This window comes from Salvia hispanica, chromosome 2 (assembly GCF_029641045.1).
Source record: "Salvia hispanica isolate PSC_SH4W2 chromosome 2, Shi_PSC_v1, whole genome shotgun sequence".
NCBI classification, from domain to species: Eukaryota; Viridiplantae; Streptophyta; class Magnoliopsida; order Lamiales; family Lamiaceae; genus Salvia; species Salvia hispanica.
The window spans coordinates 56,501,406-56,527,871 of record NC_142693.1 but is presented as its reverse complement, the minus strand read 5'-3'; the positions used below and the strand labels follow the sequence as shown (position 1 = coordinate 56,527,871).

Here is a 26,466-nt window from a genome sequence, read left to right as displayed (position 1 = left end):
GTCGATGGTTGAACTGTAACCGGCTTGCTTAACTATGTCGGCTGTCACGGGCTTTGCCTGGTTGAGGTTTGAAATATATTCCCTTTGTTTCATAATAAATATCACACTTGATTGATAACAAAATATTTTAGGAGTTATTTTGTGTGAGAATATATTTTTATATATTAATGTGACATTGATAAAATTGTGACTTTTTTTTTTATGGGACAACTTAAAAAAAAAGTTCTTTTTGGTACAAACTAAAAAGAAAAGTGTAATGGACAAGGGGGTATGTTTTATCATGCCAACATTAACGTTTGAAAAGTTACCTTGTGTAACTTTCACATAGAAATGAATATTGAGAGCATCCACAATAAGGGACGTCCGCACGCCCTAGCCACAGGCTAGCGGCTAGGGCGTGGCGGATTGTTCGCTATTGCGTTAGGCTAACACAGCGGACGAACAGGCGACGGATGAGAGGTCGGGCGCGGACTAACTGATTAGTCTATCGCTGGCCGCCTATTGCGCGGTGAGTGATAGGCTAACCGATTTTTTTTTTAATTTTTTTATTTATACTTTATATTTATAACTCATTGCACTTCATTTTTTATAAACACCAACAATTAAAATAAATTAATTGTATTTGTCAATTTATTTGCTAGGCTAAGGCATGCCTAGGCTATAGTTTGGTTAGCCTATGGCTAGGACGTGGAAAGGGCATAATGGTGTAGCAGGACGAGTATTTTGGCTAAACTATTGCTATTGCTATCCTTATTGTGGATGTTGAAATCAAGTATATATGCATAGGAAAAGATTACTGTTACCCTTTTTTAGATGAAAATAAGGGTGGTCCTTAAAATTCATTCACACCCGTCTGTAGTTTTGAATATCCACATATATTACGATTTGTGACCATTATTAGTTTTATTACATTATAAATTGTTTTTTTGGTAAGATTCATACGAAAAACTTCACATGATAGAACAAAGCATTCATCTTTGGACCAAAATTTATACATTTACAATGCTGTGTAGTAGAATGTTGTCATCAAATTAGCTCCACTTGAGTATGATGATTGAAATCTATGCAGCAAAAGCCACATACCTCCTTTCTCTTAACCAGGGCTACACTGCCTTGAGAGCGACAACGGCCACCAATGTGATTGCCCTGAAGTAGATGTCTTTCAAGTTCCTGTCCAAAACACTCACCATTTCCTCTTCTCTGCCATCGCCTTTGCTAGAGGTTTTGCTAATAGAGACAACGGTATCCCTCAGCCTGTTGACGGCCCAAGAGAGCCACACGAGACCTAAGCCCAACCCGGTGCTCAAAATCTTGGACGCGCACAAGGGCAGCCGATTGCAGGCCACTCTGCAGAGAACTGATAAGACGACAGCAATACCTGTCCCGGCAATGCTGGCTGAGAACTGGGTAAGAAGTCGAGGCAACTGGGGACCGGATTTCTTCAACGAGAGGATTGTGTTTCCACCAGGCTGCTTCCTGTCCATAATTATGGATAGAAGACTTTCGCAAGCATGAAGGGAGCTGTTGCTGTAGGCATCCCTCGTCATCTTCTTCTTCCGTGGTGTCTTTTCCTTCACTTTGTCATGGCTGCAAAAATCGAGCTTACATGAGCAACGTGCAATTTTGCGTAGCAGTCATCAATGAGCTGAACAATAAGCATGCTCGTCATGTCCTATCTTTGAGATCATTTCTTGAAAAGCAAAACTACCAAAATATTGCTTCAAAACGAGATAGTAAATCATTGCGACTTGCTAGCATCTTTTTATATATGATGTCGTGTAAGTCATTAAATTATTCGCGTTACTGTAAGAAAATATCATCAAATCTTTAGAGCAACATTGATGCTTAAAGATCTCGACTAATTGAATGCAAGCGCGATATTACCTCTTGGGAAACCTAACTTTCTCAGGTGCGACTTTTGATGCATTAGTACCAGCACTTGCTTTTCTTCGCCTGTTCACGAAGAAACACTGGTGAGATTCACAAAGAATTTAACTGCACGGGACAATATCTTATGAAAATAAACAGTAACAATGTTTGAATCCTGAGAGGCGACAGCCTCAGTCGAAAGACAGCAAGTCTCAGCATCAATGGAACTCTTGCCATGCAACTATCGAGAAACAATTTCGTAGACGAGTTAGAGTGAAGAGCAGACTGAATACCTTTCAAAATAAGGGACCAGCAACGTCTGCCTACTGGATTTATTCGTGTTCTTGAGTGAATGAATGTCGGAGATGATTGAAAGCATATCAGCCATTTCAGTGCTGGTATAGCTTCTATCATCAACTAAGTCCAACGACGGCTCCTTGAAATAAAGTTCCTTAGTTGGGTATACAAGATTCTGCATAGGTTGGCCTTCGTATCTAAGCTGAGGCACATCTGCAATAGGTGACTGAGATCCCGTTAAATCATAGAACATCGGAAAGTTCAGCAAGGGATCTTCATCTTCAATTGATCCAGACGTAAGCAGCTTCAAGATCTTCTCTTGCCTTGCACATCGTTCAACAATCCCAAAGCCAAAAAGCACAGAATCAAGGCTGGTGTCTGTCTTAAAAAAAACAAAGAGCAAATCAGTATATATTTATTTCAACACCATCAAAATCCAAGTCTAAATTATAAGTATAATTCTTGACAATATATTATCTTACGATGCAGTTGCAAACACAGTTCAGATATACGGACCTTCAAAATCAACGACCGCAGGCCTCCTACACATCAAGTCAAATCTGAATGAGTGGTTGAAGTCCAAGAATCCACAAGGGGATCTCCACTCCTCCTTTTGCAGCCCACTTAGACTGAACGAAAGGGGATCAACAAGGTCTTGTCTCGATCCGTTATAGGGGGATAAATGATGAAATTCCTGCAGCATACGTTACACGAGAAGTCATAAGCAAGAGCTCGACACAAAAAGGCAATAACACGAAGATGAGGACCACGAGATGCCAAGACACAAACGGACATAGCTAGACGAGGAATCCATACATCCCTTCACAACTCGATGAACTCAATAGGCAGAGACATATTCCAGAGGAACATACATATGCAACAAACGCAACACACACACACACTTATATTGCTCCAAAACAAGAATTCACTACAATTGAGGCTTAATAGATATCATAACCACGGGAAAACACTAAAATGAATTAAGCTAAAAACATATGTACTCCGGAACACAAGAATTGGAACAAAAATAACCAATCATCACGATCAAAATCCTATCTTGAAGCACAGTAAGAAAACAAAACAAAAGGGAAATAGAGAGAGAGAATCCTCACATTGGAACTCCTGCAGAAAGCAAGTTCTTGATGGAAAGCAGCCCCCAGTCCGTGAGGAGGGTAGCAGCCATGCGAAGCCATCAAACAGAGCTCTACCATATCTCTCTCTCTCTCTCTCTCTCTGTGAAGAAAACGGATAATCAAGATTGGTGTAACATGTTATAAGGGTGTCATCTTGATTTGGCTTATCCTCCGCTGCACCTCTAATTTCGCCCAGATTTTTATTCCCCCTTTAGATTTGGAGCTGCTGATCACACGAAATTAGATTTAGTGATTAATTGGAGTTTGTGGTGTGAGCTCGCCTTGGGATTCCGAATTCGGACAAAGCTATGTCCTAGTCTTCAATTCAAGTTTGGATTCTTCCGCCCTCAGCCGTTAATCTTCCTAACTAATTTGATTTTATTGCACATAAATAAATAATGTTTTATTATGTGGACCGGGCTGGGACTAGCTACAATTCTACAAAATCAACAAATAAGAAGGATGGATTATGTGAAGTCTATTGAAGAGTTAAATTCTTAAATTCTGCAAGAGCTATGGTAGTGAAATTTTGAAGGATGTTAGGAGTGTACAAGTTTTTGAAGTGGAAGGCAATAAAACGAGCCTTAGTTCTTAAGATGTTTTTCCTCTATTAAATATGTTGAGAATTTGAGTTATCAAAAAGTAAATTCTTATTGATATTGTTAAAATCTATGTCTAGTTAAAGGATTTTGACCAATTATAATTTTAACGAGAGATTTAATTTTGTGAAATTAAATAATATAGCGTCGATCTACGTTCGGAGTAGATAACCGTAATTCCCGGTGAATGAGAAATAATGGATTAAAGTTGTGCAAATTGCAAACTAATTAAATGGGCTATGAGAGAAGCTAGGAGATTAATTAAGAAAGCTCCACATTGAAAGTTACAAGTTACAACCTTATTAACCAAGTATTTAATAAGAAAGATTATTCCCACGCAAGCGCGCGCCGCCGCGAGCCCGTGCCCTTGGATCTTGGCAATTGGTCTTTGGCCCTGGTCGTGGGGCTCGGTGCTTGGGTTCTAGTTCTTTTTAGACCACCACCGTTTCCACATCAGCGAGCAAGCCAAGCGGGATGACACCTCGTCAGTGTGACGCGATAAAGCCAACGTGGTCGTGAACGAACCTAGACGCGTCTAGGTTCAACCTCTCCAGCTCCGTAACGGTTGTAACACTCGGCGATTACTAGACTCACAATGATGACAACAATCATGGTTGTTGACCCCTGCAGTGGGCTATGCCAATAAATAGGCTAGTCATCCCATGCATTCCACACCAATTCACAAAGCATTCACAGCATAAGCTGTCTCCCTCTTTGCATTGTCTTTCTGTCGAAGCTCTGCCCTCTCCTCCATCCAGTTCGCCAGAGCTCTGTTGATAGCAGTGTTGCTTCACCAGAGACGTAGCCGTTTTATCTTTGAGGACGAAACGTCAATTCGAGAGCACTACCGAGGCGTATCTCGTCTTGCGGAAAGAGGACTCCTCGACTCGGCTAGCTTCTGTTTACGGTTTAGTTGTTTCGATTTTCCTTATAACTCAATTTCAGTTCTTTCAAGTTGTATTCCTTCTTTTGGGTTGTATTATGCCCGGCTTTTATCTCTCGTAATCCAGAAACAAACAGATATTTTTTTATAAAATATTAAGAAGCATGGCTCAGATCCAATCCAGCATTAAGTTAATTCATCATTTGCATATGGAGCTAGTCTTGACTCACACGCAATTATAGAATTGTTATGCAATTAGCATCTTAATTATCAATAAATCATCCTCCCTAATTGTATTTCATGGTGTAAATAAACTTTTATTTTAGTGAATAATGCATTTCCACTCGTGAGTTGCTTAAGTTGGTTTGATTGGGTAAGAGCATAGGTTTGGATAATCTAAATATCCTTGATTAAAAACTCTTAACAAGTAGTAGTACTATTATTATTTATAGATAACCTTTTGCTAATAGATCTAATAAGAAAGACACTATGTTGGTGTGGTAACATTTGAAAGTAAAAAGACATTTGTAGGAGTAAAAATTATACACGTGAATATATGATGAGCTTTAAGCCTTTAATTACAAGATGTTGACAAACTGAGGTAGGTGACCATCCTCACTCGGTCGTGAGGCACAATTTATTTAATGAATAAATAATTAATTAGTTAAAATCATATAATGACCTTACAATGGAGTATTATGAAGTGGTTAGTTAGGTAGATCATGAATTAAAACCTTTTATTCACCAAATGATGCAGCAAGACATTTCTGGAAAGTTTGAAGTTTGAACATTGAATAATTAACGAATTCATTGACCGACTTGCAACTATCAGCAGCCCATTGACAAGTTGTTTTCGTATTCATATTTGTACACAAACAATCAATAGTGTGTACAAATTTAGTTGGTCAAGCACATGAGAAATAGGTCTCATTTTATTATATTGGGATTGGGAGGTTAAAAAAAAATAATCTCATTTAAAAAATGGACAATCTCTCCTTATATTTCATTTTTTCTCATTCTCTTTCTTACTTTTTCCGTCTATTTTACTTCCTCTGTTCCATATAATTTGACCCAATATTCCACTTTGACCCGTCCTATAGGGGTGGCAAATCGTGCGTGTCGGGTCGTTATCGTGTCGACACGATAACGACACGAACACGATAACAACAAACACGAACACGACCCGTTAAGAAAACCTCAAACACGAACACGAACACGACCCGCTACCCTCAGACACGAACACGACATGAACACGACACGAACCCATTAACGACACGAACCGTTTCGGGTCAACACGACACGAACACGACACGAACCCATTAATGACACGAAAATAAGTATTGAAAAATGAAAATAATAATAATAATACTATTAAAATATTATGTGTTAATAAGAATAATAGTATTAAAATATTATGTGTTAACGGATAACACGAACACGACACGAACACGCATTGTTAACGGATAACACGAACCCGACACGAACACGACACGAAATTTTCGTGTCTTTAATGGGTCGACCCGATAAGGACACGAACACGATAAGGTCTGACCCAAACCCATTAATTTCGTGCCGGTTCGTGTCGTGTTATCGTGTCGTGTCAAAATTTGCCAGCTAACTCATTCTTGATAGTGGACCTCATATTCCACTAACTCATTCTTACTCACATTTTATTATAAAACTAATACTTTAAAAGCAGACCCACATCCCACCAACTTTTTCAACTTATTTTCCATTAGATTTCTTTAAACTCTTGCTGGATCAAAGTGTCCCAAATTATATAGGACGAAGGGAGTACCATTTTTGCAATTTACTCTTAAAAATATACTTTTCGTTTGGAAAAAGCTTCTTTTTTTAGCTTGTCACATTAAATATTACATATTTCTATTTTTAAAAAAAGTTTTCTCTCGGATTAATTTAAATATATATTTTCAAGCTCCACTTAATACATAAAATATAATTTCATAAAATCTTATGTCATTATACAAGTATGACGTCGTGGCTGAAGTAGAATTAAAGACACCATATGAGTTAAAATTAGAAAATCTTCCAATTTAACCGGGGCTGGCCACGAGGATGGGTCCAATTTTGTGCGGTTCATATTTACCACGCGCCATGCATCGTCAATCTCTACTCCCAACTCATGTCACCACCACAAATCTGGAGTGCCATAATACCAGAGAGCCCAAAATCACTCTTTTTCTAATATATACTCTCTCCGTCCTACAAAAGATGTTACATTTGGGGGACGGTACGAGATTTTAGGAGGTTTTGTTTTATGTGTTAAATGGAGAGAGAAAATATAATTTTTATATTCATGTGAGAGAGAACTTTTTTTAAAAGGGAAAATATGACATCTTTTGTGGGACAAACTAAAAAGGAAAGTGTGACATCTTTTGTGACACGGAGGGAGTACTGCTTTATTACTCCCTCCGACCCCCAAAATTCGTCACCATTTGATCTGGCACGAGTTTTAAGAAATGTAATAGAAAGTGGACTGAAAAAGTTAGTGGGATGTGGGTCCTACTTTTATATATTAGTTTTATAATAAAATGTGAGTGTGAATGGGTTAGTGGAATTTATGGTCCACTACCAAAAATGGTAAAAGTGAAAGGTGATAAATTTGAAGGGACGAACGGAAATGGAAATAAATGATAAATTTCCAGGAAAGATGGAGTAATATATTAATTGAAAAATCTTTGTCCATTTTAAATTACTTACTTCTCATGTAAATTCAAAAATAGAACTATAAAACCCTACTCATGATCCTAGCTATCCTGTTATTGTTCATAGTATAATTAATCATCGACCTATTTATTACTCTATTTAGCTATGGAAGTATCAAATGTTTTGTTTTCTCTAGTACATGATCCTACAATTAGATAGATGGCTAGGTGGTGTTCAATTTTTTAGATGAATAGTATTAAGATATAACTTAAGATTGAGTTATGAGATTATTTTAGTCACATTAAGTTGGTGAGCTGTAATTTATTATTTCATGATTATCTATTTAAGATTGAATTGAGGGATTGAATCTCATGAACCAAACAGACTACATATTTAATTTTGAGATACAATCTTGTAATAATACCCTCTTCGTCCCCAAAAAACATACACTCTGGGATGGACACGAATTTTAATATAAAATTGATAAAATAAAAGAGGCAGAGAGGAAAAATACTTAAAGTATTGTTAGTGAAAAATTGATCACGTCTCGAAAGAAGATTTTATAAAATTCAAAAGTACGTATTCTTATAAAATGGAGTAAAAAATTAAAAGTGCATGGATGCAGTATATTAATGTAGTGAAAAATCAAAAAAGTAATGCAACTGGTCTAGGCATCCAATTATTTGAGATTTGATCCTACATTGGAGAAATGAGCCAATGAGACATCGCCAAGTATATGACAGACTATCAAAAAGCAATTTTTAGGTGCCACTCCATTTCTATTTATAGTGGTGGTCCATTTTTCTTCTGGCTCTTTACCACACTCTCTCTCTATAAAACCTCCCTCTCTTTCTCTCTCTAGAATAGTTCCGGCCTTCCTCGTCGGCTCCATTCCGGAACCTACAATTCGAGGAATTTCTCGCGTCAATTCCAATTCAAACGCCGAGAATTCCTCGCGATCTCCCCGCCCCTTGAAAACCTAGAATTCATTCTCTCTAGTCCACTTCCAGTCCAAATTCGCCCCAATTCACCTAGATCCGACCCCGATTCCCCTCTGCGTCGCAGCAGAATCTGGCCGAGAACAATCCCAATTGTTTTACATTCCAATTAATTGCCCCATCACGATCGTGAGAGTGGGATAATGGGCAGGTTCAACAAGGACACAGCGGAGCCCTCATCATCACTGGCGGAGACAACGTCGACCTCGAAGACGGAGACGGTTAATGGCTCACACGATTTTAAGATCACCGGGTATTCGTTGTCGAAGGGAATTGGGGTTGGGAAGTACATAGCGTCGGATACGTTTACGGTTGGTGGGTATTCGTGGGCAGTTTATTTCTATCCTGATGGAAAGAGCGCGGAGGATAATGCTACTCACGTTTCGCTATTCATCGCCTTAGCTAGTGAGGGCACCGATGTTAGGGCACTCTTTGAGCTGACTCTCTTGGATCAAAGTGGAAGGGAGAGGCACAAGGTTCATAGCCATTTTGGTAGGGCGTTGGAGACGGGACCTTATACTCTTAGATACAGAGGGAGCATGTGGTGGGTTTTTCATTATTCTATTAGTGAGTTTTGTTGTCAATTTTTTTTCTTGCTTGTGAAATTTAATTGAATGCCAAGTGTAAATGTATCCCTTTTTTCTTGCGCGTTAATATTGGGGGATATGTATACAGGAAAAAGTGAGATGGACTAGTTGGACAAGTATGCTAGCTATCTTCAGTAAGATTACTGTCTGCTTTTGTGTGTGGTGTATATTATGTGTAGTGCATATGTTTTGTTCATGCTTATTGTGTGTGGTTTTCCTGTGCTGCCTTCAAAAATTTTGTATATTTGTTGACAATTCATGAAGAGATCGATATTTGTTGATTGTGGTATAGAACAAGGTGACAAAGTAATGTGTTGTAAAAAAAAGGAGAGGATAGTAAATTTTTAAAGCTCAAATTTTGCTGCAGGGGTTACAAAAGGTTTTACAAAAGAACTGCTCTTGAGGCATCCGATTACCTGAAAAATGATTGCCTTCACGTGCATTGCTGTGTTGGTGTTGTTACGTCGCACACAGAGGGACCTAAGATCTACTCGATTCCAGTTTCCCCATCAAACATTGGCCTGCATTTCGGGCAGCTGCTAGAAAGCGGAAAAGGGACTGATGTAAATTTTGAAGTTGATGGAGAAGCTTTTTCTGCTCACAAGGTGATTCTTGCTGCTCGATCACCTGTCTTCAGAGCTCAATTATATGGTCCGATGAAGGATCAAAATACGGAGTGTATAAAGATTGAAGATGTGGAGCCACCTATATTTAAGGTATTCTGCATACTAATCATTAGTTGTACCTTGAGTTATGAATCTTAATTATTAGTTCTACTTTCTCTAAATATATTGCTTCTATGTTAAATTTTGACCAATTGCAAATCAAGAAATCATTTGCTCCGGTGGAGCTTCTTCTATTTAATTGCTTAAACAGAGAACTAATTATCAGTTTCGAAAGTGCTTTGCGGAGCTTATAAGCTCTTTGGAATAGCTCATGAGATGCTTTAAAGTTCAAGCATTTCTCCTCAGATGAATAGTGTAAAATCGCACACTTTTCCTACCACAATTTATCTAGTACTTAGGTTCTTATATGGATTATTTTGATAATCTTTAGACTCAACCATGACATATAGTCAGTGCAGTGTCCACTTCCTGGTGCTGGTACTTGTATAATGTAAATGGCGTAAACCTCTCGACTTTAAAGTGCATATTGAAGTTGATATTGCAAGCTAGTGCCCTAGCTATTCGTGATATGTTGCTCACTTTCTATACAAGCAAAAACGAAGTTGATACATTTATCTATGAAAGGAATTTGGTAAATTTTTCCTTGAGTGATGCATCGGGCATAGTGGCATGTATGAGAAGCATGAGAGAGATGCCTCTTGGAGGTCCTTATCTTGTTCTCTTTTAATACCTGTTTGTGAATGAAGAACTTTTTGCCTGTTCCTTCCTTCTTAGTTATGTTTACTCGTTAAATTCATTATATATCAGCAAAATTTTGGGTTACATTTTCTCTGCAAATTTTTAGTATTGTTGTGTTTTATTGACAGTTATTATATTTTATTTTCCTACCTTGCAGGCCCTGCTTCATTGGATGTACTGGGATGCACTTCCTGACTTTGAAGAGCTAACTGGGTTAAACTCAAAAGGGGCCTCGACCTTGATGTTTCAGCATATGCTTGCTGCTGCTGATCGGTATGGTTTAGAAAGGTTGAGGTTGCTCTGTGAGGTTAACCTTTGTGAAGATGTTGCTATCAATACTGTTGCAACAACATTAGCACTTGCAGAACAGCACCACTGTTTCCAGCTGAAATCAGTCTGTCTCAAATTCGTCGCTCTTCCTGAAAATCTTAGAGGTAAATATTGAGATTGCAATGTATTTTAGTTCCAGAATATAACATGAAATTGCACAGATCTGGATGCACGAGGGATTGAATAACTTTGGTGCAAATAAATAGTATGTCAAAATAGTGTTTCTGTAGTGATACTGGTTGTAAGTCTGTAACAATATATCTTTCTACATTTGCATGTTGACCAATAGCAAACAACCTGAAATCTCATGCACCTTGTGGTTCTCTCATCATTGTGTGGTTGTCTGAGTTCTTAAGATTGCTGAGTACAGAGTACTACATATCCAAGAATTTTGTTGGTATACTGATCTTCATAACACCATTGCAGGATAATTATGATAGCTTTGCTTTCAGAACCATTTTGCATGGTTGGGTTGCCATTTGGTCCTAAAATTTATCAAATTGATTGTTGAGATTTTATCACTCTTTTCTTTGTATGTTATGATAATTGTTTATAAGATGTCTTTGTTTTCTCCTAAAGCAAAGGTAGTCTTAAAAACCTAACTGATGTGGAATGGCCTCTGATAAGGATGATCTCTTTTTTGCAGCGGTCATGCAGACAGATGGTTTTGACTACCTTAAAGAAAGCTGTCCACATGTGATCACCGAGTTATTGGAGTATGTTGCCAGGATCAATGAACACTCTATTGCTGTTGGCAGAGTAGGGATCGAAGGTATTCTAGACGGAGGTGATGTCAATGGCAGACGCGTCAAACAAAGAATGTAAGAAGTCAGTCGCAATTGCCTAGTGATTTCCAATAGCTGAGTAAGAAAATACATTAGATCCCTCTTTAGGGTTTACTAGAAATATATTTTCTGGCTTCTGGTCGTGTTCAATACAGGTGTAAATGATATGCTTCCCTTTATTGTAATCTGAGATGGATCTCTACAGAGCATGAACTCAACGCCCTTTGCCATAAAATTGTAAGATGTGTATGGTTCGCCTTGCAAAACTAAGAACGTACTTCTGTAATTGATATTTTTCCCAACTTTTTTGACAGAAGTAATTTGTCATATTGTTCAGTGCCTTGATTCAGTTTTGTGTTCCTTATAGAATTGGTTGTGTGGCACATATACACGTACATATGTGGGTGCAATGGTATATTTTGGCACTAAAATTGGTGTGTATGGTGCTGAGCTAAAGTTTTATTTTACACCAAATTTGGTTTAACAATTTTGATTCAGCACTAAATCATAAAAATCTGAAACCGTTGCTAATTCAGTTGTTATTCCTTGGATATGCTACTTTGTTGCTAATCATAAAAGACTAGTACTTTATATCCTACTATTGATTAGTAATATTGGTTGAAGATGGATGTTTCGATAACACAAATTGGGTTGGATATAATATAGCTTAATAAATGACCTTTCATACCAAGTCACTAAATTTGATGATAACTCGTCAAAAATTTGTGTTATGGCTCAGAGATTATGGTTTAGTAACTCAACTGATGCGACACCAATATTGAACATAAGTGATAGTGTAACACATAATCGACGAAATCATCCAATTAACCAAATATTTAATTTGATAATTATTTATTACCCCAAACCTAATATCGGATCAATTATTTCACTGTCTTCTGCAATTCGTAAAACAAAAACAAAATTTTAATCGTAGATTACTTATTAGAGCATCCGCAATGGTCGGCTAGCGATCGGCTAGCCGATTCGTCGCGCTGGCCGATCGGCTAGCCGAACCATTGCAGTCGGTCAGCGCAAAATCGGCGAGCGGATCGGCGTGGGCTCGCCGATCGCTCGTCGCTGGCCGAAACGCTAGCCGATCGGCTAGCCGCCATTGTGGAGGCCCGATCGGCCAGCGCCGATTTTCGATTTTTTTTTTTTTTAAATCATATATAAACGCGATTTTCGTTTCATTTTCATTTGCACCACTTGTTTTAACGAGTTTTCTCTCTCTCTAACTTTCTGTTCAAGAGCATCATCGAGCGATGGATCACGCAGGTGGTAGCGGTAGCGGTAGTGGTGGGGATCCTGAGGAATACGAACGGAGGATGAACGAGGCTATGGAGGCCTACATGAACCGCGGGATGGAGCGGTACATGCGTATGGTGGAACAGCAGGCGATACCTCGCCCTCCACGAGTTGTCCACCACCGAGCAGTGATTGATCGGGATCACGCCGCTGCACATCAGCGGCTGTACGACGACTACTTTTCAGAGAACCCGCGGTTTCCTGCCAACATGTTCCGGCGGCGTTTCAGAATGCGCAGGGAGTTGTTTATGCGCATCGTTAGGGCATTGGAGCGTCAATATATGTGTTTCCGCTTCAGGCACGATGCGGCTGGCAGACCCGGCCACACCCCTATCCAAAAGTGCACGGCGGCAATCAGGCAGTTGGCCTACGGAGGCGCGGCAGACATGTGGGATGAGTACCTCCACATCGGTGAGTCGTCAGCCCTGAAATGTCTGAAGGAGTTCTGTGGGGGCGTGATCAGCATTTTCGGTGAGCAGTACCTTCGAAGCCCTACTCCCGAAGATTGTCAGAATTTGATGCAGATGCACGGGGAGAAGCATGGGTTCCCCGGGATGTTAGGCAGCATAGACTGTATGCATTGGGAGTGGAAGAACTGTCCGACTGCCTGGAAGGGGGCCTACACGACTGGCTACAAGTCAAAGAACCCCACAATAATCCTCGAGGCCGTAGCTGATTACCGGTTGTGGATCTGGCATGCGTATTTTGGGGTAGCCGGGTCGAACAACGACCTCAACGTCCTGAACTCGTCTCCCCTCTTCAACGAGAAGTGCCAGGGCGTCGGTCCAGCCGTCTCATTCGTGGCCAACGGCAACCGGCATGATATGGGCTACTACTTGGCGGATGGGATATACCCTCGGTGGCCGGTCTTTGTGAAGACGATCCGACAAACAAGTGATGAAAAGAAGGCCTACTTTGCGCAACGACAGGAGTCGGCGCGCAAGGACGTGGAGCGCGCATTTGGTGTGCTCCAGTCTCGATGGGCGGCAATCAAGGGCCCAACGCGTTTGTGGGATGTCGGATGCGTTTCCGAGATAATGTACGCCTGCATTATCCTGCACAACATGATCGTCGAAGACGAAGGCGTACAACTGACTAGTTGGGTCAGTGACGATGAAGCCGGTCCAAGCCACGGAACGGCCACCCCTAGTGTACGACAGGGGGTACCCCTCAATGAAGCCGGCCGACTCAAGGAATTTGCTAGCATGCGCCAAGTGGATGCTCATATTCAACTCCAAAAGGATATAATTGAAGAGTTGTGGGCACGGAGGACTGCACGACGATAATTTTTTTTCTTTATTATGCATGTACTTTTTTTTTTTATCTATGTAACTTTTTTAAATGCAATTAATGAATTTTCCCATACACGTGTCTAAATTTAATTCCGTATTTTAATCGTAATTTTAATTCCGTAAATGTAGTATATTTTGAATTGTTTTTATTGCGGCTGGCCTATGGCTGGCCTAAATCTGACGTGGCAGGTGGTTTTTTTAGTGTTGCTGACGTGGCAGAGGAGAGAATGGCTGGCCTAAACACCATTGTGGATGCTCTTAGGCGAAGAGAATAATTAGAGTGTTTTTAAAAATGGGTGATAGTGCAAATAAGAGATTTGAATGGACATTTGTGCAATATATAAGTCTGGTATCCTATTAGACCATCTCCAGTGGTGCGCGCTTTGATTACTCAGTAACAGCTCCGATCTCTCGGCGAAGGCGCACTGATTTCCCACACCAACTATGGTTTATTTCCACCTTTCTTATTATTTTTGAATTATGGATTTAACCTATTTTAATGGTTAATTTTCTCTTCAATTTGCAGTTGTTCTTCTCGTATTTCAAGGATTTGGTGGGGAGGGAAGTGACGGTGGAATTGAAGAACGATTTAGCGATTAGAGGGACTCTACATTCGGTTGATCAATATCTCAACATTAAGCTGGAGAATACTAGGGTTGTTGATCAGGACAAGTACCCCCATATGGTATTATTCTCTCTCTCGCTCACTCCCTTCATGTTCTACGATTTAGGGTTAAGTGAAAGTTCTGATTTTTTGTTATCTGGATTTTCGTTCTATGCTTTCTGGATTTTCTTGTGTATGTGGGGGGGTTTTTGTTAGGGTTTTAGGATACTTTCTGCTTCTGATATTCCGATCTATTTTATTTCAATTTGAAGCTCCAACTTTAAGATTTTAGTAATGGTTTTGTATATTAGAAGATTTTGGAATTTGAATACTTCCCACTTTGGTTGGTACCTGTTACTGAATTAGCAAGGCTGAAGTTTCTTTTATTTCCTTTTTCTTTTCAATCAGGAATCATATGAGTTAGGCTTGTCGTTGTCGGGGTTATGAGCTGAAAATCAGGGCCCTGTGCTTTGATTGTTTGTGTCTTGAGTTGTATAGTTAATTGTATTGCATAGGATACTTGTGCCATGGAACTTCAAAGTTTTGATTGAGAATGAAGCTAGATTCCAGTTTGTGTATGCATAAACTTTCTTTGAAAGATTTCATTAAAAACTTCACTTTTATGTGTTTGTAGATTACTCTTTCTTAATTTATGATAGAACCATCTTTCCAGGTGTTTGTATAAGTCTTGTACAACAGATGGCCTTCCTTGGGTGTGTGTGTTTAATCGCGTCTGTAAACTTACTTTGCTACCTCTGAGTATTCATAGTCAGTAACATTGTTTATATGTAAGATTCTAACATCTGTGGTCTTGCTCCTGTCCATGTAATGTCTATCTGTGATCTATTGATTTCTCTTTGTAAATTTTGTTCTCGAGATACTGATACTAGTTGAATACTAACTATTTACATACCACAAACCTTTACTTGTGGTCTATTTTTTAACCCTCATATATTTGATTCCCCACGCTACTGTACATTCATGTAATCCCATGTTATCCGTACTATCTTGCGCTCCTGCTAAAACTAACGAATACTACTTTTTTACAGCTTTCAGTGCGAAACTGCTTCATTCGAGGATCTGTCGTCCGATACGTCCAATTGCCACCCGAGGGAGTTGATGTTGAGCTTCTGCATGATGCCACTAGAAGAGAAGCACGAGGGGGCTAACTCTCAGTGACCGAAGCTTTGTTATGAGCTCGAAGCAGTGATTCTTTGTCTCAAGTTTGGGAGACTTTTTACTCCTGCATTACTTGGAAATAGTATTTCTTTTCAAATTCGAGCATAGGCTATTTGGATATAGACATTTGTGTAGTTGACATTGATTAATCTTAATATCAAATCCTCACATACGATTTTATATATGGATTATTAGATGATGTCGTGTTATCTTACAAATAATTTTCATGCATTAGTAGGATATTAGAACTTCAACGAACTGATGAATGAAATTGAATACTGCATACTTAATTCTTAGGGTTCCAATTCTACGTGCATTTTCAACACAACATCAACCGTTGACATTGAGTTGACATTTTCTGTTGATATAATTTTGTCAACTGTTGACATTTTCTAACAGTTCAGATCGTTTGGAGTTTGTACAATATTTAGAGTTTGCATTTGATTACATATCTGTATAGGTATATTATAACCAACCCAAATTATAACCAATCATATAAATCTGTAATTTTTAGTCGATCACATCTCAAGTGATTGACTGCTTTTCGGCGAGTATTTGGGGAAAAATGACTTGGGAAAAATGATAGTAATAAATAGTTAAAGTGGAGAGAAAGTAAAGTAAACGAGAGAATAACGTAGATACGACTTTTTTCTATATTATTTATTCTTACTTTACTTTCTCTACATTTTGACTATTTATTATCATCTTTTGTAATCAATTGGGATGGATTGAGTATATGCTATGCGGATGTATTCTCTATGTTGTATCATATGCATTTAAGTTATGAATAATTATAACGATATAGTTATAGAAATACTACTATGAATTTATTTCCTACTATAAAGTAATTGAACCACCATCTAAAATTGCACCGGCCAATATATAAAACAATCTAGTATATTTATGAATAGACCATATTATAAAGTACTAGCAATTAATTAGTTTTAAGTAGATGCATTATTATTTTGTTAGCATGAATGTCCGCATTTAAAAAGAAACATTGTTCCAATCCACCCTGTGTCGTTTCAGTTCAAATTTGGTGTCCCTCAGTGAAGGTATCGCCGGAGCATTTCTTCCTCCCATGCCCTAATTTCCTGCTGCTCCGATTCCCAATTAGTGATCACATGGCAGAGGAGACGGCGAAGCAGAGGCTCTGGGACGGTGTGCTGGAGCTGACCAAGGTCGCGCAGGAGAAGGGCACCGATCCCCTCATATGGGCTATGCAGCTTTCCTCCACCCTCACCACCGCCGGAGTTTCCATGCCATCCGTCGAGCTCGCTGACCTTCTCGTTTCTCATATTTGCTGGTCCAATAACCATCCAATTGCCTGGAAGTTCCTCGAGAAAGCGCTCACTGTTCGTATCGTTCCTCCCATGCTCGTCCTTGCGCTTCTTTCCACTAGGTCACTTTCATCACATGCCTTTCTCTTGCTAAATTATGATATGCTACTATATCTGTATTTTTGTCATGATTTCTATTCCAGGTATCACTATTAGGTCACAATTTAAGCTAGATTGTTCTGTTTTACAGCTTAATTCTGCGACATAACTGAAAAAATGTTACTAGCAAATAGTATCAAAAGACTGCTGACCAAGGTGTCGTATGGCATGTTCATTTATTCATGTCTTGTAATGTTGTGCAGGGTAATACCGAGTCGAAGGAGGTACCCAGTGGCATACAGATTGTATATGGAGCTTCTTAAGAGATATGCATTCTCATTGTTGTCTCTGATCAATGGTCCTAACTATCAAACGTATGATATTATTGCGTTATTTTGCGAGCCTGGGTTTCAATTTCTCTAACATTTATGCTATAGTATCAAAGTAGTAAGTAATAGATAATTTTCATTTTGATCTCTTGGATTTCTTTATCCTCTGCCAACATCTGTGGTATTGCTTAGTTGAATGACAAGATATCAGATAATGTTCCCAAAAGATTTGTACTATGTGCTAATTTTTTTTGTTGTGTTTAATTTAACCTGAAGGTTAGCTTAGGTTTCCAGGAGCTCTAATGCTATTGGGTAATACTGATTACTAGAGCTGTTTCGTATTTACTTGGGACATCTTTGGGGATGTTCAATATAAGGAATTTGGCTTCTGGATCAGGTGAAAGTTTTTATCAGTGCACATCCATTAGCAGCACGCTCGTCATAGAAATTGTTTGTTCTCTGACCACCATTCAATCTAAGAAAAATCCATTCTGATTAGCTTATCCCGAAGTGTGTTCAGGGTATGGAGCTAGAAAATAGGATGAGAACTAGATGTATTTTTATATTTTACTCCAATGGGTATGTATGTCCTATCATCTTTGACGTAAGTTTGTGCTTTATGCATGTCCATCTTCAATGAATGTGAGCACGAGACTATAGGATTCTGCTCGGACAAATGTCTTATTTATTGAACCTCGTTAAAGTATTTACTACTCCCTCCGTTCCATAATAATAGAGTCATTTTGCCATTTTGGTACGTTCCATAGTAATAGAGTCATTTCCATTTTTAGTAAAAGTCAACACATTTTTCCACACCTACTTTACTCTCTCTTACTTTTTTCTCTCTTCATCTCTCTACCTTTTTCATTTTCCACTTTATTCTCCCTTTACTTAACTCACCTAACACAATTTTTCTTAATCTTCGTGCCGAAAAGGAGCGCCTCCACTACTATGGAACGGGGGAGTATGTTTTAGAGATAAAATTTATCATGAGAGATTTGTTTACTTGTACAAAATTCCCATATTATCTGATATGTTTTCATTTCCTCGATTATAATTTTGTAAACGCGAGTGATGTGCATACTGGACTTGGTTTTTGTAACTTTTACTTCTTTTTTTTCTTTCTGGAAAGCCAAACTCCATTTATCTTATACTAGCACACAAGCTAGGATTTGTGAGATCCTTCTAATTTTGTTGAATTTCTCGATCTTTTGGCCTCGGAGTGGGTCCAGATTCTGTTACTCCAACTGATTACTAGAACCATTGAATTGCAGGATAATGGAATCTATCAATGATGTTCTCCAGTTTTACCAAATATTTGGTGTTCAATTCTCTGAACCAGGGATTCTCGTTGTTATATTTGTATTCTCTGTTGTATGGGAGCTACTTGATGCTTCACTCGATGATGAAGGTCTGTTAGAATTCACAGCTGAAAAGAAATCGAGGTGGCTAGTTAGGGGTCAAGACATGGACATAGACTATCTTGATAACTTTGATGGGAAAAGAATGGAACACCAGGAAGCATTGAGTAAGAGAAATAGTATTATGGCTGTTGAATTGCTTGGGGAGTTTTTCCGTGATAAAACAACTTCTAGGATTCTCTACTTGGCCCGTCGAAATATGTAAGTTTCCTTTTTTTGGCTCTCATAATATTGTGTCATGCCTACGGCATTGAGTTCTAATTATATGGCAGAATAGTGAATACTTTTCCCTTAATGTTATATAGCCTGGAAACTTTAGCTGTTGGACTTCTTTCCTTTGGGATTGTATGCAGAAACTGAAACATTCACCATCTTTTACTTTTAGGCCAGTGGATTGGGAATGCTTCATCGATCATTTAAGACTGCTGGCTGCCAAGTCTGGTTCTTTAAGAAACTCAAAAAACATATCCCCAGAGGCACTCTTGCAGTTGGCATCTGCTGCACGCCAAGTTCTGTCTCCTAAATGCAAAACAAACTCACAGAAACAACTTCATGCAGTGACAGCTATTTCTCCTATGTCGTTTGCCAGCCATTGTCTTGCTACAGTTCGTTCAGAACTTTGGCTTCCCATAGATCTTTATTTAGAAGATACAATGGATGGATCACAAGTCAGAGCTACCAGTGCTGTTGAAACCCTTACTGGTACGTATACATACAATCACAAGTTTTCAAGCTAATTCTCTTTATATAAATTTTTGAGCACAGAATTGGTTTGTCAGGTTTGGTGAAAGGTCTGCAGGCTTTAAATGAGACCACTTGGCAAGAGGCATTTCTTGGTTTGTGGACTGCAGCTTTACGTCTTGTCCAGAGGGTGAGTGCTAATTTAAAATAATGAAATACATAGTTTTCTTAGATAATCTTAAATAAAGACAAGATTGCCCTTTTTGTTTCTCAGCCGGAGCATTAATTGAAACACACCCGATAATACGGGCTCGTTAATCATGTGTAAAAATGATAGACTATTTCTGTGCTTCCTGCTGTGCTGTCAAGACTGGTCATTTTCACTGGATATGGATGATTATTAAAGTATTAAATTTTTTGATCAAAGAAAAACACAATGTTATCAACTTATCATAATGCGTTAGCATATGGTTTTCATTTCACTTACTGACTTACTGAGGGTTATTGTTAGTTCATTTGATGCATTCGTATAAATATGATGATTGTCCTTTAACCGGAAAGGAAAATAACAGCTATATGATGAACTAGTCAATTGAAGTTGTTTTTCCTAAATTCTCTGCATGAAGCTGCTGTTAATATTCACCTGGTAAATTGCATGTCGGTGGGTGTTTCCATTGTTGATTAGTTTGGTAAAATTGTTATGAGGAATCTCTACATTTGTAAGATATTAAACTATGTGTTCACCACTGTGAAAACTTTCCTCTGTATCTTCACAGGAGAGGAATTCAAGTGAGGGCCCTGTTCCTCGCATTGATACTTGTTTATGCATGTTATTGTCCATTGCAATACTTGCAGTTGTTAATATTATCGAAGAGGATGAGAATGAGTTGAATGGTGAAGCTGAACAGTGCGCAGTCAGTCAGAGAAAAAATATTGAACAGGTAGGAAAACGCCGTCAAGACTTAATTTCAAGCCTTCAGCGGTTGGATGACTTTGAAGGGTTGTTGACTGCACCACCACCTGTTAGTTCTTTGGCCAATCAAGCTGCTGCAAAAGCAATGTTCTTCCTTTCAGGCATGTCTGTTGGTAGTGGCCAACTTAGTGGCATGAGCTTGAATGACATACCCTTGAATTGCTGTGAGTATCTCTTATAGCATCTGCTTTTAATTTTAATGCGTAATGATTTTATTTTATTTTTTGTTACTTGTACATCATTATGAACATCAGGAATTTTACACTCACAAAATTACCTTTTGTAGAAGTTTTTGTCTGGATTTTTCTCTACCTGAGATTGTTTTAGTTGATTTCTGATTTTGAGCTACAATTGGATCTGAATAGGACTCTACCCAACACAGTTTTTTAATTAAGTATTACAAATAAACACTATTTCTTGTGATATGAAATGGTGAATTTTCTTCATCAATAGTTCTTCCTTCTGTCTACTGGTCAATAATTGGGACTCATTTACCTTATTTCTCTTTTCATTTTTATATGCCCATATCTATCTATCTATGTCTGTTCGGGTTCTATAGTCTCCTCTTTCTGGTGGACAGTCATGGGAGTGCACTGTAGTGATGTACTTCTGTATCTTTCCTGCTTTTCGTGTTCCTGTTTATTGTTGAAAGTGACCCCCTCTGATCCGTTTTTTTTTATCACATGCAGCTGGTAATCTCAGGCATCTTATTGTTGAAGCTTGCATAGCTAGAAATGTGTTGGACACATCAGCGTATATGTGGCCTGGATATGTAAAAGGTCGCTGCAGCCCAATTCCTCGAAACATTTCTGGGCAAGTGCCTGGTTGGTCTTCTTTCATGAAGGGGTCACCTTTAACTCCTCCAATGGTCAGTGCGTTGGTGTCAACTCCAGCAACTAGGTAGGCATTACTTACAATTTTGAAAATTTTAGTTTTCTTTCACAACTCGTGTATGTGCTATTCAGATGCCAAACGCCCAAGGTCTGAAATTATAATATCTTTATCAGTTTTGCTGCTAATGTTACTGCCAATTACTTCATGGCTTGTTTTCCTAGGGCAATTGGATCTCTAAGACCAGATTTTGGGATCTAAACTTGTCCCCATAAACTGGGAAAGACAAGAATCATTTTGAAACAAAGGGCTTCAACCCACACATTCTCTGTGTTTTCTTTTACCTTCAGAACAATTTTCTAAGTAAGTTTAACAAGACAATAGATTTTAAAATTTGATCTATCAAATTACTACCCATTCGTCATGGTGCGTGACTGTTATCATCTGTTTAACTGAATATCCTAATTTGGATTATTAACTGACTTATATATTCCAAGTTTCAGTTTGATTGGTAGCCAATAATAGTAAGATGCAATGATGCATAGATAAGATTGTTCTTTAATACTTAAACCCATGTCATATTTTTCCTTCTATATATTCTATTAGTAAGAAAACTGAGTTTGAGCTTGTGCATCGTTATAAGCTTAGCAGAGTTAGAGCGACTGTATGAGATTGCTGTCAGTGGCACAGATGATGAGAAGATCTCGGCTGCCACAATATTCTGTGGGGCTTCTCTTACTCGTGGTTGGAGCATACAGGTAATAGATTTTCAATTTGCTATAGAAACTAAGAAAAGAGTACTACTGATTAAAATGTTTCTTCAATATTTTCCTCCTTGAAATTTTTGTTTGTTGATTGCTAATTCTATAAATCCTGAAAATAGAAGAGATATCAAATGAATCATTTGAGCCAAGTGACTCTTTCCCCCTTTTCTTTCTCTCTCTCCTCTGAAAATAAGCATTGTGCATATGCTTACAGGAACATACAGGTCTTCTAATCACAAGATTGCTCTCGCCTGCTGTCCCTACAGATTTCTCTGGAAGTGAAAGCCATTTGATTGACTCTGCTCCATTTTTGAATGTTATTCTTGTCGGAGTTTCATCTATTGACTGTGTTCAGATCTTTTCCTTGCATGGCTTGGTAGGTCCATCTATATTAAATCTAGTTTTTAGTTTCATTCTACTAAAGTTCAAAATTGGTTAACTTTTTGACGGAACCGTAAAATATGGACCAAAACATATTATTTGGGACCAGAAGCTATCACACTTAATGTGTAGGACCAGAAAGTTTTTTTGGACAAATGTAGAGGACCAATTTGGGAATTTAATCATTTCATTTTCTTGAAGTTGAATACCATGATAAAAAAGGATAGTATGCAACATTTAATTTCTTGATATTTTTATCCATGATGTGAAGGCCTTTATCAATGAACCTTTGAAGCCATATCTATTCCCTGTCCCAGGTCTCTAATCAATCTATTCTCCCTTTTTTAAAAAGAAAAAAAATCCGAGTCTTAAAAAATCAGTGAACAAGAGTGAGTAGAACAAAGCAATAAGGTTTTTTTGAAGCCAATTCTCATTTCTCAATGTATGTGGAGTACTAAAAATTTTCAAAAATGCTCTAACTTTGTACAAAAAAAATTATTCAGGTTCCTCAACTTGCTGCTGCATTGATGCCAATATGTGAGGTCTTCGGTTCCTATGCACCAACTATGTCATGGAGTCTTAACACTGGGGAGGAAATTTCTTCTCATGTGGTATTTTCAAATGCATTTACTGTGCTGCTGAAGTTGTGGAGATTTGATCAGCCACCTATGGAACATGTAAAGGGGGACGTTACTCCAGTAGGATCTAATTTAACCCCAGACTACCTCCTATTGGTGCATAATTCCCAGTTGGCTTCGTATGAAGATTCACCGAAAAATCAAAATAAAACAAATAAACCATCAAGATTATCATACACATCTCCGAAAGGACCCATATTCATGGATTCTTTTCCAAAATTGAAGCGATGGTACAGAAAACACCAGGAATGTATTGTTTCTGTTCTTTCTGGTCTAAAACCGGGAAATCCTGTTCACGAGATTGTGGAGGCTCTCCTAAACATGATGTTCAGAAAAATTAACAGAGGTCAAACCCTGGCTTCTACAACTTCTGGAAGCAGCACTTCATCTGCATCTGGACCTGACGATTACTCTCTCCGTCTTAAGCTACCTGCATGGGATATTCTTGAGGCAGTTCCTTTTGTCCTTGATGCTGCTCTTACAGCCTGTGCCCATGGGAGACTATCGCCTCGTGAATTTACCACCGGTTTGTCAAAATGTTTACAATTAAATGTACTTGGTATTTTGGGATGATAGACTTGTCTCATGTAAACACTCTGTTACTTCACAAATACTTCATCCTGTTTTGTGAAATCCATTTGCACTGCACACAGAGAAAATATCCATTTTACCCAGTTTCATTGGACCTGCAAACAAATCTCCCAAGAATGCACACATTTGTTTTCTGATTGATATGCATGAAACTGTTATCTGATTGAAGCAAATAGGTTTTGGCTGCCTCTTATAACAGTCAACTATAGTCTTACCAATCGGATGGTTTAATATCTTAGATTGGAATATATGAGTCCAATCGGATGGTTTACTATCTTAGATTGGAATATATGAGTCCAATCGGATGGTTTACTATCTTAGATTGGAATATATGAGTCCAATCGGATGGTTTACTATCTTAGATCGGAATATATGAGTATTTGTCTGTAACATTCTGTTTTAGATTCTCAAAGCTCATATATCAAAATAGATTATGAATGAATGTGTTTCGAAAAAGCATTGCTCCTGTTGCATCTGTATATCTATTATTAGCTGCATGCTGTCACTTCTGTTCCTTCCATCTTGCATCAATCTTACAAAGTGATACCATTGTTTTCCATCTCAGGGCTCAAAGATCTTGCTGATTTTCTTCCTGCATCTTTGGCCACTATTGTAAGTTACTTTTCAGCAGAAGTGACTCGGGGTCTTTGGAAGCCCGCTTGTATGAATGGAACTGATTGGCCAAGCCCTGCCGCAAATTTAGCCATGGTTGAGCAACTGATACATAAAATCTTGGCTGCCACTGGTGTCGATGTCCCTGATCTTTCTGACGGTATGTCTTTTTAGTGCTGGCCTTATATTTTGTCTAATAATAACTCAAGTAGACTCATTATATTTGCCTTAAACAGCCTATTACTGCCTAGTTTTCTTTTCTCTAGAATTCGCAGTATTTCTTATTGCTTAAGTAAATTCAAAATTATATCCAAAATGTAGCTATTAGGGGTACGTATTTATGATAAGAGTAATTCAAATAATTTTATTGGAGTAACTTGCATGTCTTCTGGGAAAAACATTGCAACTTTCTAGTGCTGCAGAAAAATGGGACTCCCAAGCCTATTGATCGTTGGTTCAACATTACGCTAACAAGTATCATTGTTGCAGGGGGAAGCTCTATGCTCACACTTCCGTTGCCCTTGGCAGCTATGGTGAGCCTCACAATAACATATAAACTTGACAGGGGTTCTGAGCGTCTTCTAAATCTGATTGGTCCAGCCTTAAGTAGTCTTGGCATAAGTTGCCCATGGCCATGTATGCCAATAATATCTTCTCTATGGATTCAAAAAATAAAACGGTGGAGCGACTTTCTTGTTTTCTCCGCATCCCAAACCGTGTTCCACCACAATCATGATGCCATAGTTCAACTCCTCAGAGTCTGTTTCGCGACAACCCTTGGTTCAAACTCTTCCTCTGTTGCAAGCAAAGGTGGTGTGGGTGCTCTTCTGGGTCATGGTTTCGGTTCCAACTTCTCTGGAGGCCTTTCTGCTGTTGCCCCCGGAATTCTCTACTTGAGAGTTCACCGAGCTGTCAGAAATATCATGTTTATGATTGAAGAAATTGTCTCTCTCCTAATGCACACTGTCAAAGATATCGTGAACAGCGGGTTACCCCCGGAGAAAATGGAGAAGCTGAAGAAGACGAAGTTCAGCATGAAGTACGGCCAAGTTTCACTCTCTGCTGCAATGAGTCAGGTGAAGCTTGCAGCTTCACTGGGGGCTTCCTTAGTTTGGCTCACCGGTGGATTAAGTTCAGTGCAGGCAGTATTCAACGAGATTCTACCCTCGTGGTTCCTTTCCCTTCATGGATCCTATCCCAACCGACAGGATTCAGGAGGTATGGGCGCGATGCTGGCTGGGTATGCCCTTGCCTACTTCACTGTATATTCCGGGATGTTTGCTTGGGGGGCTGATTCAGCATCAGTTGCATCCAAACGACGGCCCAAGGCTCTCCAGAAGTACTTGGAGTTTGTTGCGAGTGCTATTGACGGGAAAATATCACTTGGGTGTAACAAGACCACCTGGAGGGCATACGTAACGAGGTATCTGAGTCTGATGGTGAGCTGCACGCCTGCGTGGATGCTCGAAGTGGACGTGGAGGTTATCAAGAGAGTGAGTAAGGGGCTGAAGCAGTGGAATGAGGAGGAACTGGCTTTGGCTCTTCTTGGAATAAGTGGGATTGGTGCAATGGGTGCTGCTGCAGAAATGATAGTAGAAACTGGAATCTGATTTTTTGTAGATGAGAATGAGAGTAGTGAGAAGAATGTATAGGTGAAGAAGACTGTCTTTGAAGAGAGATGATATTTATGTATTTAAACTCGTAAATCATCAAATTCCCCTCATAATTTTCAGCTTTTTAAAATCATTAGCTCATATCAAATTTCAATTTTTGAATTTTCGTGTCCTACTTTTGTCATTTTGATCATTAGCTTTTTAATTTTTGATAAATATTTTTCTCTGCAATGAAGTGGACCTCATTCACAATTAACACTATTTCAAATATTTTTTTTCTTTTTTTATGTCTCATATTTTATCAATTATGCATTAAAATTTATATTACTTCAAAATGTACTTTTATTATTGGATGGAGGAA

General features: G+C 38.7%; 4 protein-coding genes across 6 annotated transcripts; 3 read left to right on the top strand and 1 right to left on the bottom strand.

The window, feature by feature from the left end:
• Window positions 1-955: 955 nt before the first annotated feature.
• LOC125202620 (uncharacterized) lies at window positions 956-3,521 on the bottom strand. The gene is made up of 5 exons (XM_048101063.2): window positions 3,279-3,521; window positions 2,683-2,860; window positions 2,163-2,544; window positions 1,885-1,953; window positions 956-1,587 (listed from the first exon to the last, which is right to left on the bottom strand). The coding sequence occupies exons 1-5, from the start codon at window positions 3,375-3,377 to the stop codon at window positions 1,104-1,106; spliced, it is 1,212 nt and encodes a 403-aa protein (XP_047957020.1). The 5' UTR covers window positions 3,378-3,521; the 3' UTR covers window positions 956-1,103.
• Window positions 3,522-8,263: 4,742 nt separating this feature from the next.
• On the top strand, window positions 8,264-11,848 carry LOC125202622 (BTB/POZ and MATH domain-containing protein 2-like). Its single transcript, XM_048101064.2, has 4 exons — window positions 8,264-8,990; window positions 9,401-9,749; window positions 10,555-10,831; window positions 11,374-11,848. Exons 1-4 carry the CDS (start codon window positions 8,590-8,592, stop codon window positions 11,550-11,552), a joined length of 1,206 nt encoding a protein of 401 aa, XP_047957021.2. The 5' UTR covers window positions 8,264-8,589; the 3' UTR covers window positions 11,553-11,848.
• Window positions 11,849-14,425: 2,577 nt separating this feature from the next.
• Window positions 14,426-16,074, top strand: LOC125202625 (sm-like protein LSM2). 2 transcript variants are annotated; one of them, XM_048101068.2, is made up of 3 exons: window positions 14,426-14,556; window positions 14,636-14,794; window positions 15,763-16,074. In XM_048101068.2, the coding sequence occupies exons 1-3, from the start codon at window positions 14,554-14,556 to the stop codon at window positions 15,880-15,882; spliced, it is 282 nt and encodes a 93-aa protein (XP_047957025.1). In that variant the 5' UTR covers window positions 14,426-14,553; the 3' UTR covers window positions 15,883-16,074. The 2 variants fall into 2 exon arrangements, with proteins under 2 accessions (XP_047957025.1, XP_088921663.1); XM_089065537.1 differs by lacking the exon at window positions 14,426-14,556 and having other exon boundaries at window positions 14,594-14,794.
• Window positions 16,075-16,876: 802 nt separating this feature from the next.
• LOC125200556 (mediator of RNA polymerase II transcription subunit 33B-like) lies at window positions 16,877-26,267 on the top strand. 2 transcript variants are annotated; one of them, XM_048098205.2, is made up of 12 exons: window positions 16,877-17,294; window positions 17,535-17,645; window positions 18,875-19,222; window positions 19,407-19,723; window positions 19,801-19,892; window positions 20,479-20,839; window positions 21,365-21,575; window positions 22,150-22,264; window positions 22,485-22,646; window positions 23,155-23,815; window positions 24,446-24,652; window positions 24,982-26,267. In XM_048098205.2, exons 1-12 carry the CDS (start codon window positions 17,017-17,019, stop codon window positions 26,100-26,102), a joined length of 3,984 nt encoding a protein of 1,327 aa, XP_047954162.1. In that variant the 5' UTR covers window positions 16,877-17,016; the 3' UTR covers window positions 26,103-26,267. The 2 variants fall into 2 exon arrangements, with proteins under 2 accessions (XP_047954162.1, XP_088921662.1); XM_089065536.1 differs by lacking the exons at window positions 16,877-17,294; window positions 17,535-17,645 and adding an exon at window positions 17,700-17,997.
• Window positions 26,268-26,466: the final 199 nt, after the last annotated feature.

Coding starts and splice junctions, on each gene's coding strand:
- LOC125202620 (XM_048101063.2), bottom strand. CDS start 3,377: ATGGTAGAGCTCTGTTTGATGGCTTCGCATGGCTGCTACCCTCCTCAC. Junction 2,545..2,682: donor TGCGGTCGTTGATTTTGAAG/GTCCGTATATCT, acceptor TTTTTAAGACAG/ACACCAGCCTTGATTCTGTG. Junction 1,954..2,162: donor CTGGTCCCTTATTTTGAAAG/GTATTCAGTCTG, acceptor CTTCGTGAACAG/GCGAAGAAAAGCAAGTGCTG.
- LOC125202625 (XM_089065537.1), top strand. CDS start 14,609: ATGGTTAATTTTCTCTTCAATTTGCAGTTGTTCTTCTCGTATTTCAAG. Junction 14,795..15,762: donor AGGACAAGTACCCCCATATG/GTATTATTCTCT, acceptor ACTTTTTTACAG/CTTTCAGTGCGAAACTGCTT.
- LOC125200556 (XM_048098205.2), top strand. CDS start 17,017: ATGGCAGAGGAGACGGCGAAGCAGAGGCTCTGGGACGGTGTGCTGGAG. Junction 17,646..18,874: donor AATGGTCCTAACTATCAAAC/GTATGATATTAT, acceptor ATTGAATTGCAG/GATAATGGAATCTATCAATG. Junction 22,647..23,154: donor TCTTTTCCTTGCATGGCTTG/GTAGGTCCATCT, acceptor AAAATTATTCAG/GTTCCTCAACTTGCTGCTGC.
- LOC125202622 (XM_048101064.2), top strand. CDS start 8,590: ATGGGCAGGTTCAACAAGGACACAGCGGAGCCCTCATCATCACTGGCG. Junction 9,750..10,554: donor TGGAGCCACCTATATTTAAG/GTATTCTGCATA, acceptor CCTACCTTGCAG/GCCCTGCTTCATTGGATGTA. Junction 10,832..11,373: donor TCTTCCTGAAAATCTTAGAG/GTAAATATTGAG, acceptor TCTTTTTTGCAG/CGGTCATGCAGACAGATGGT.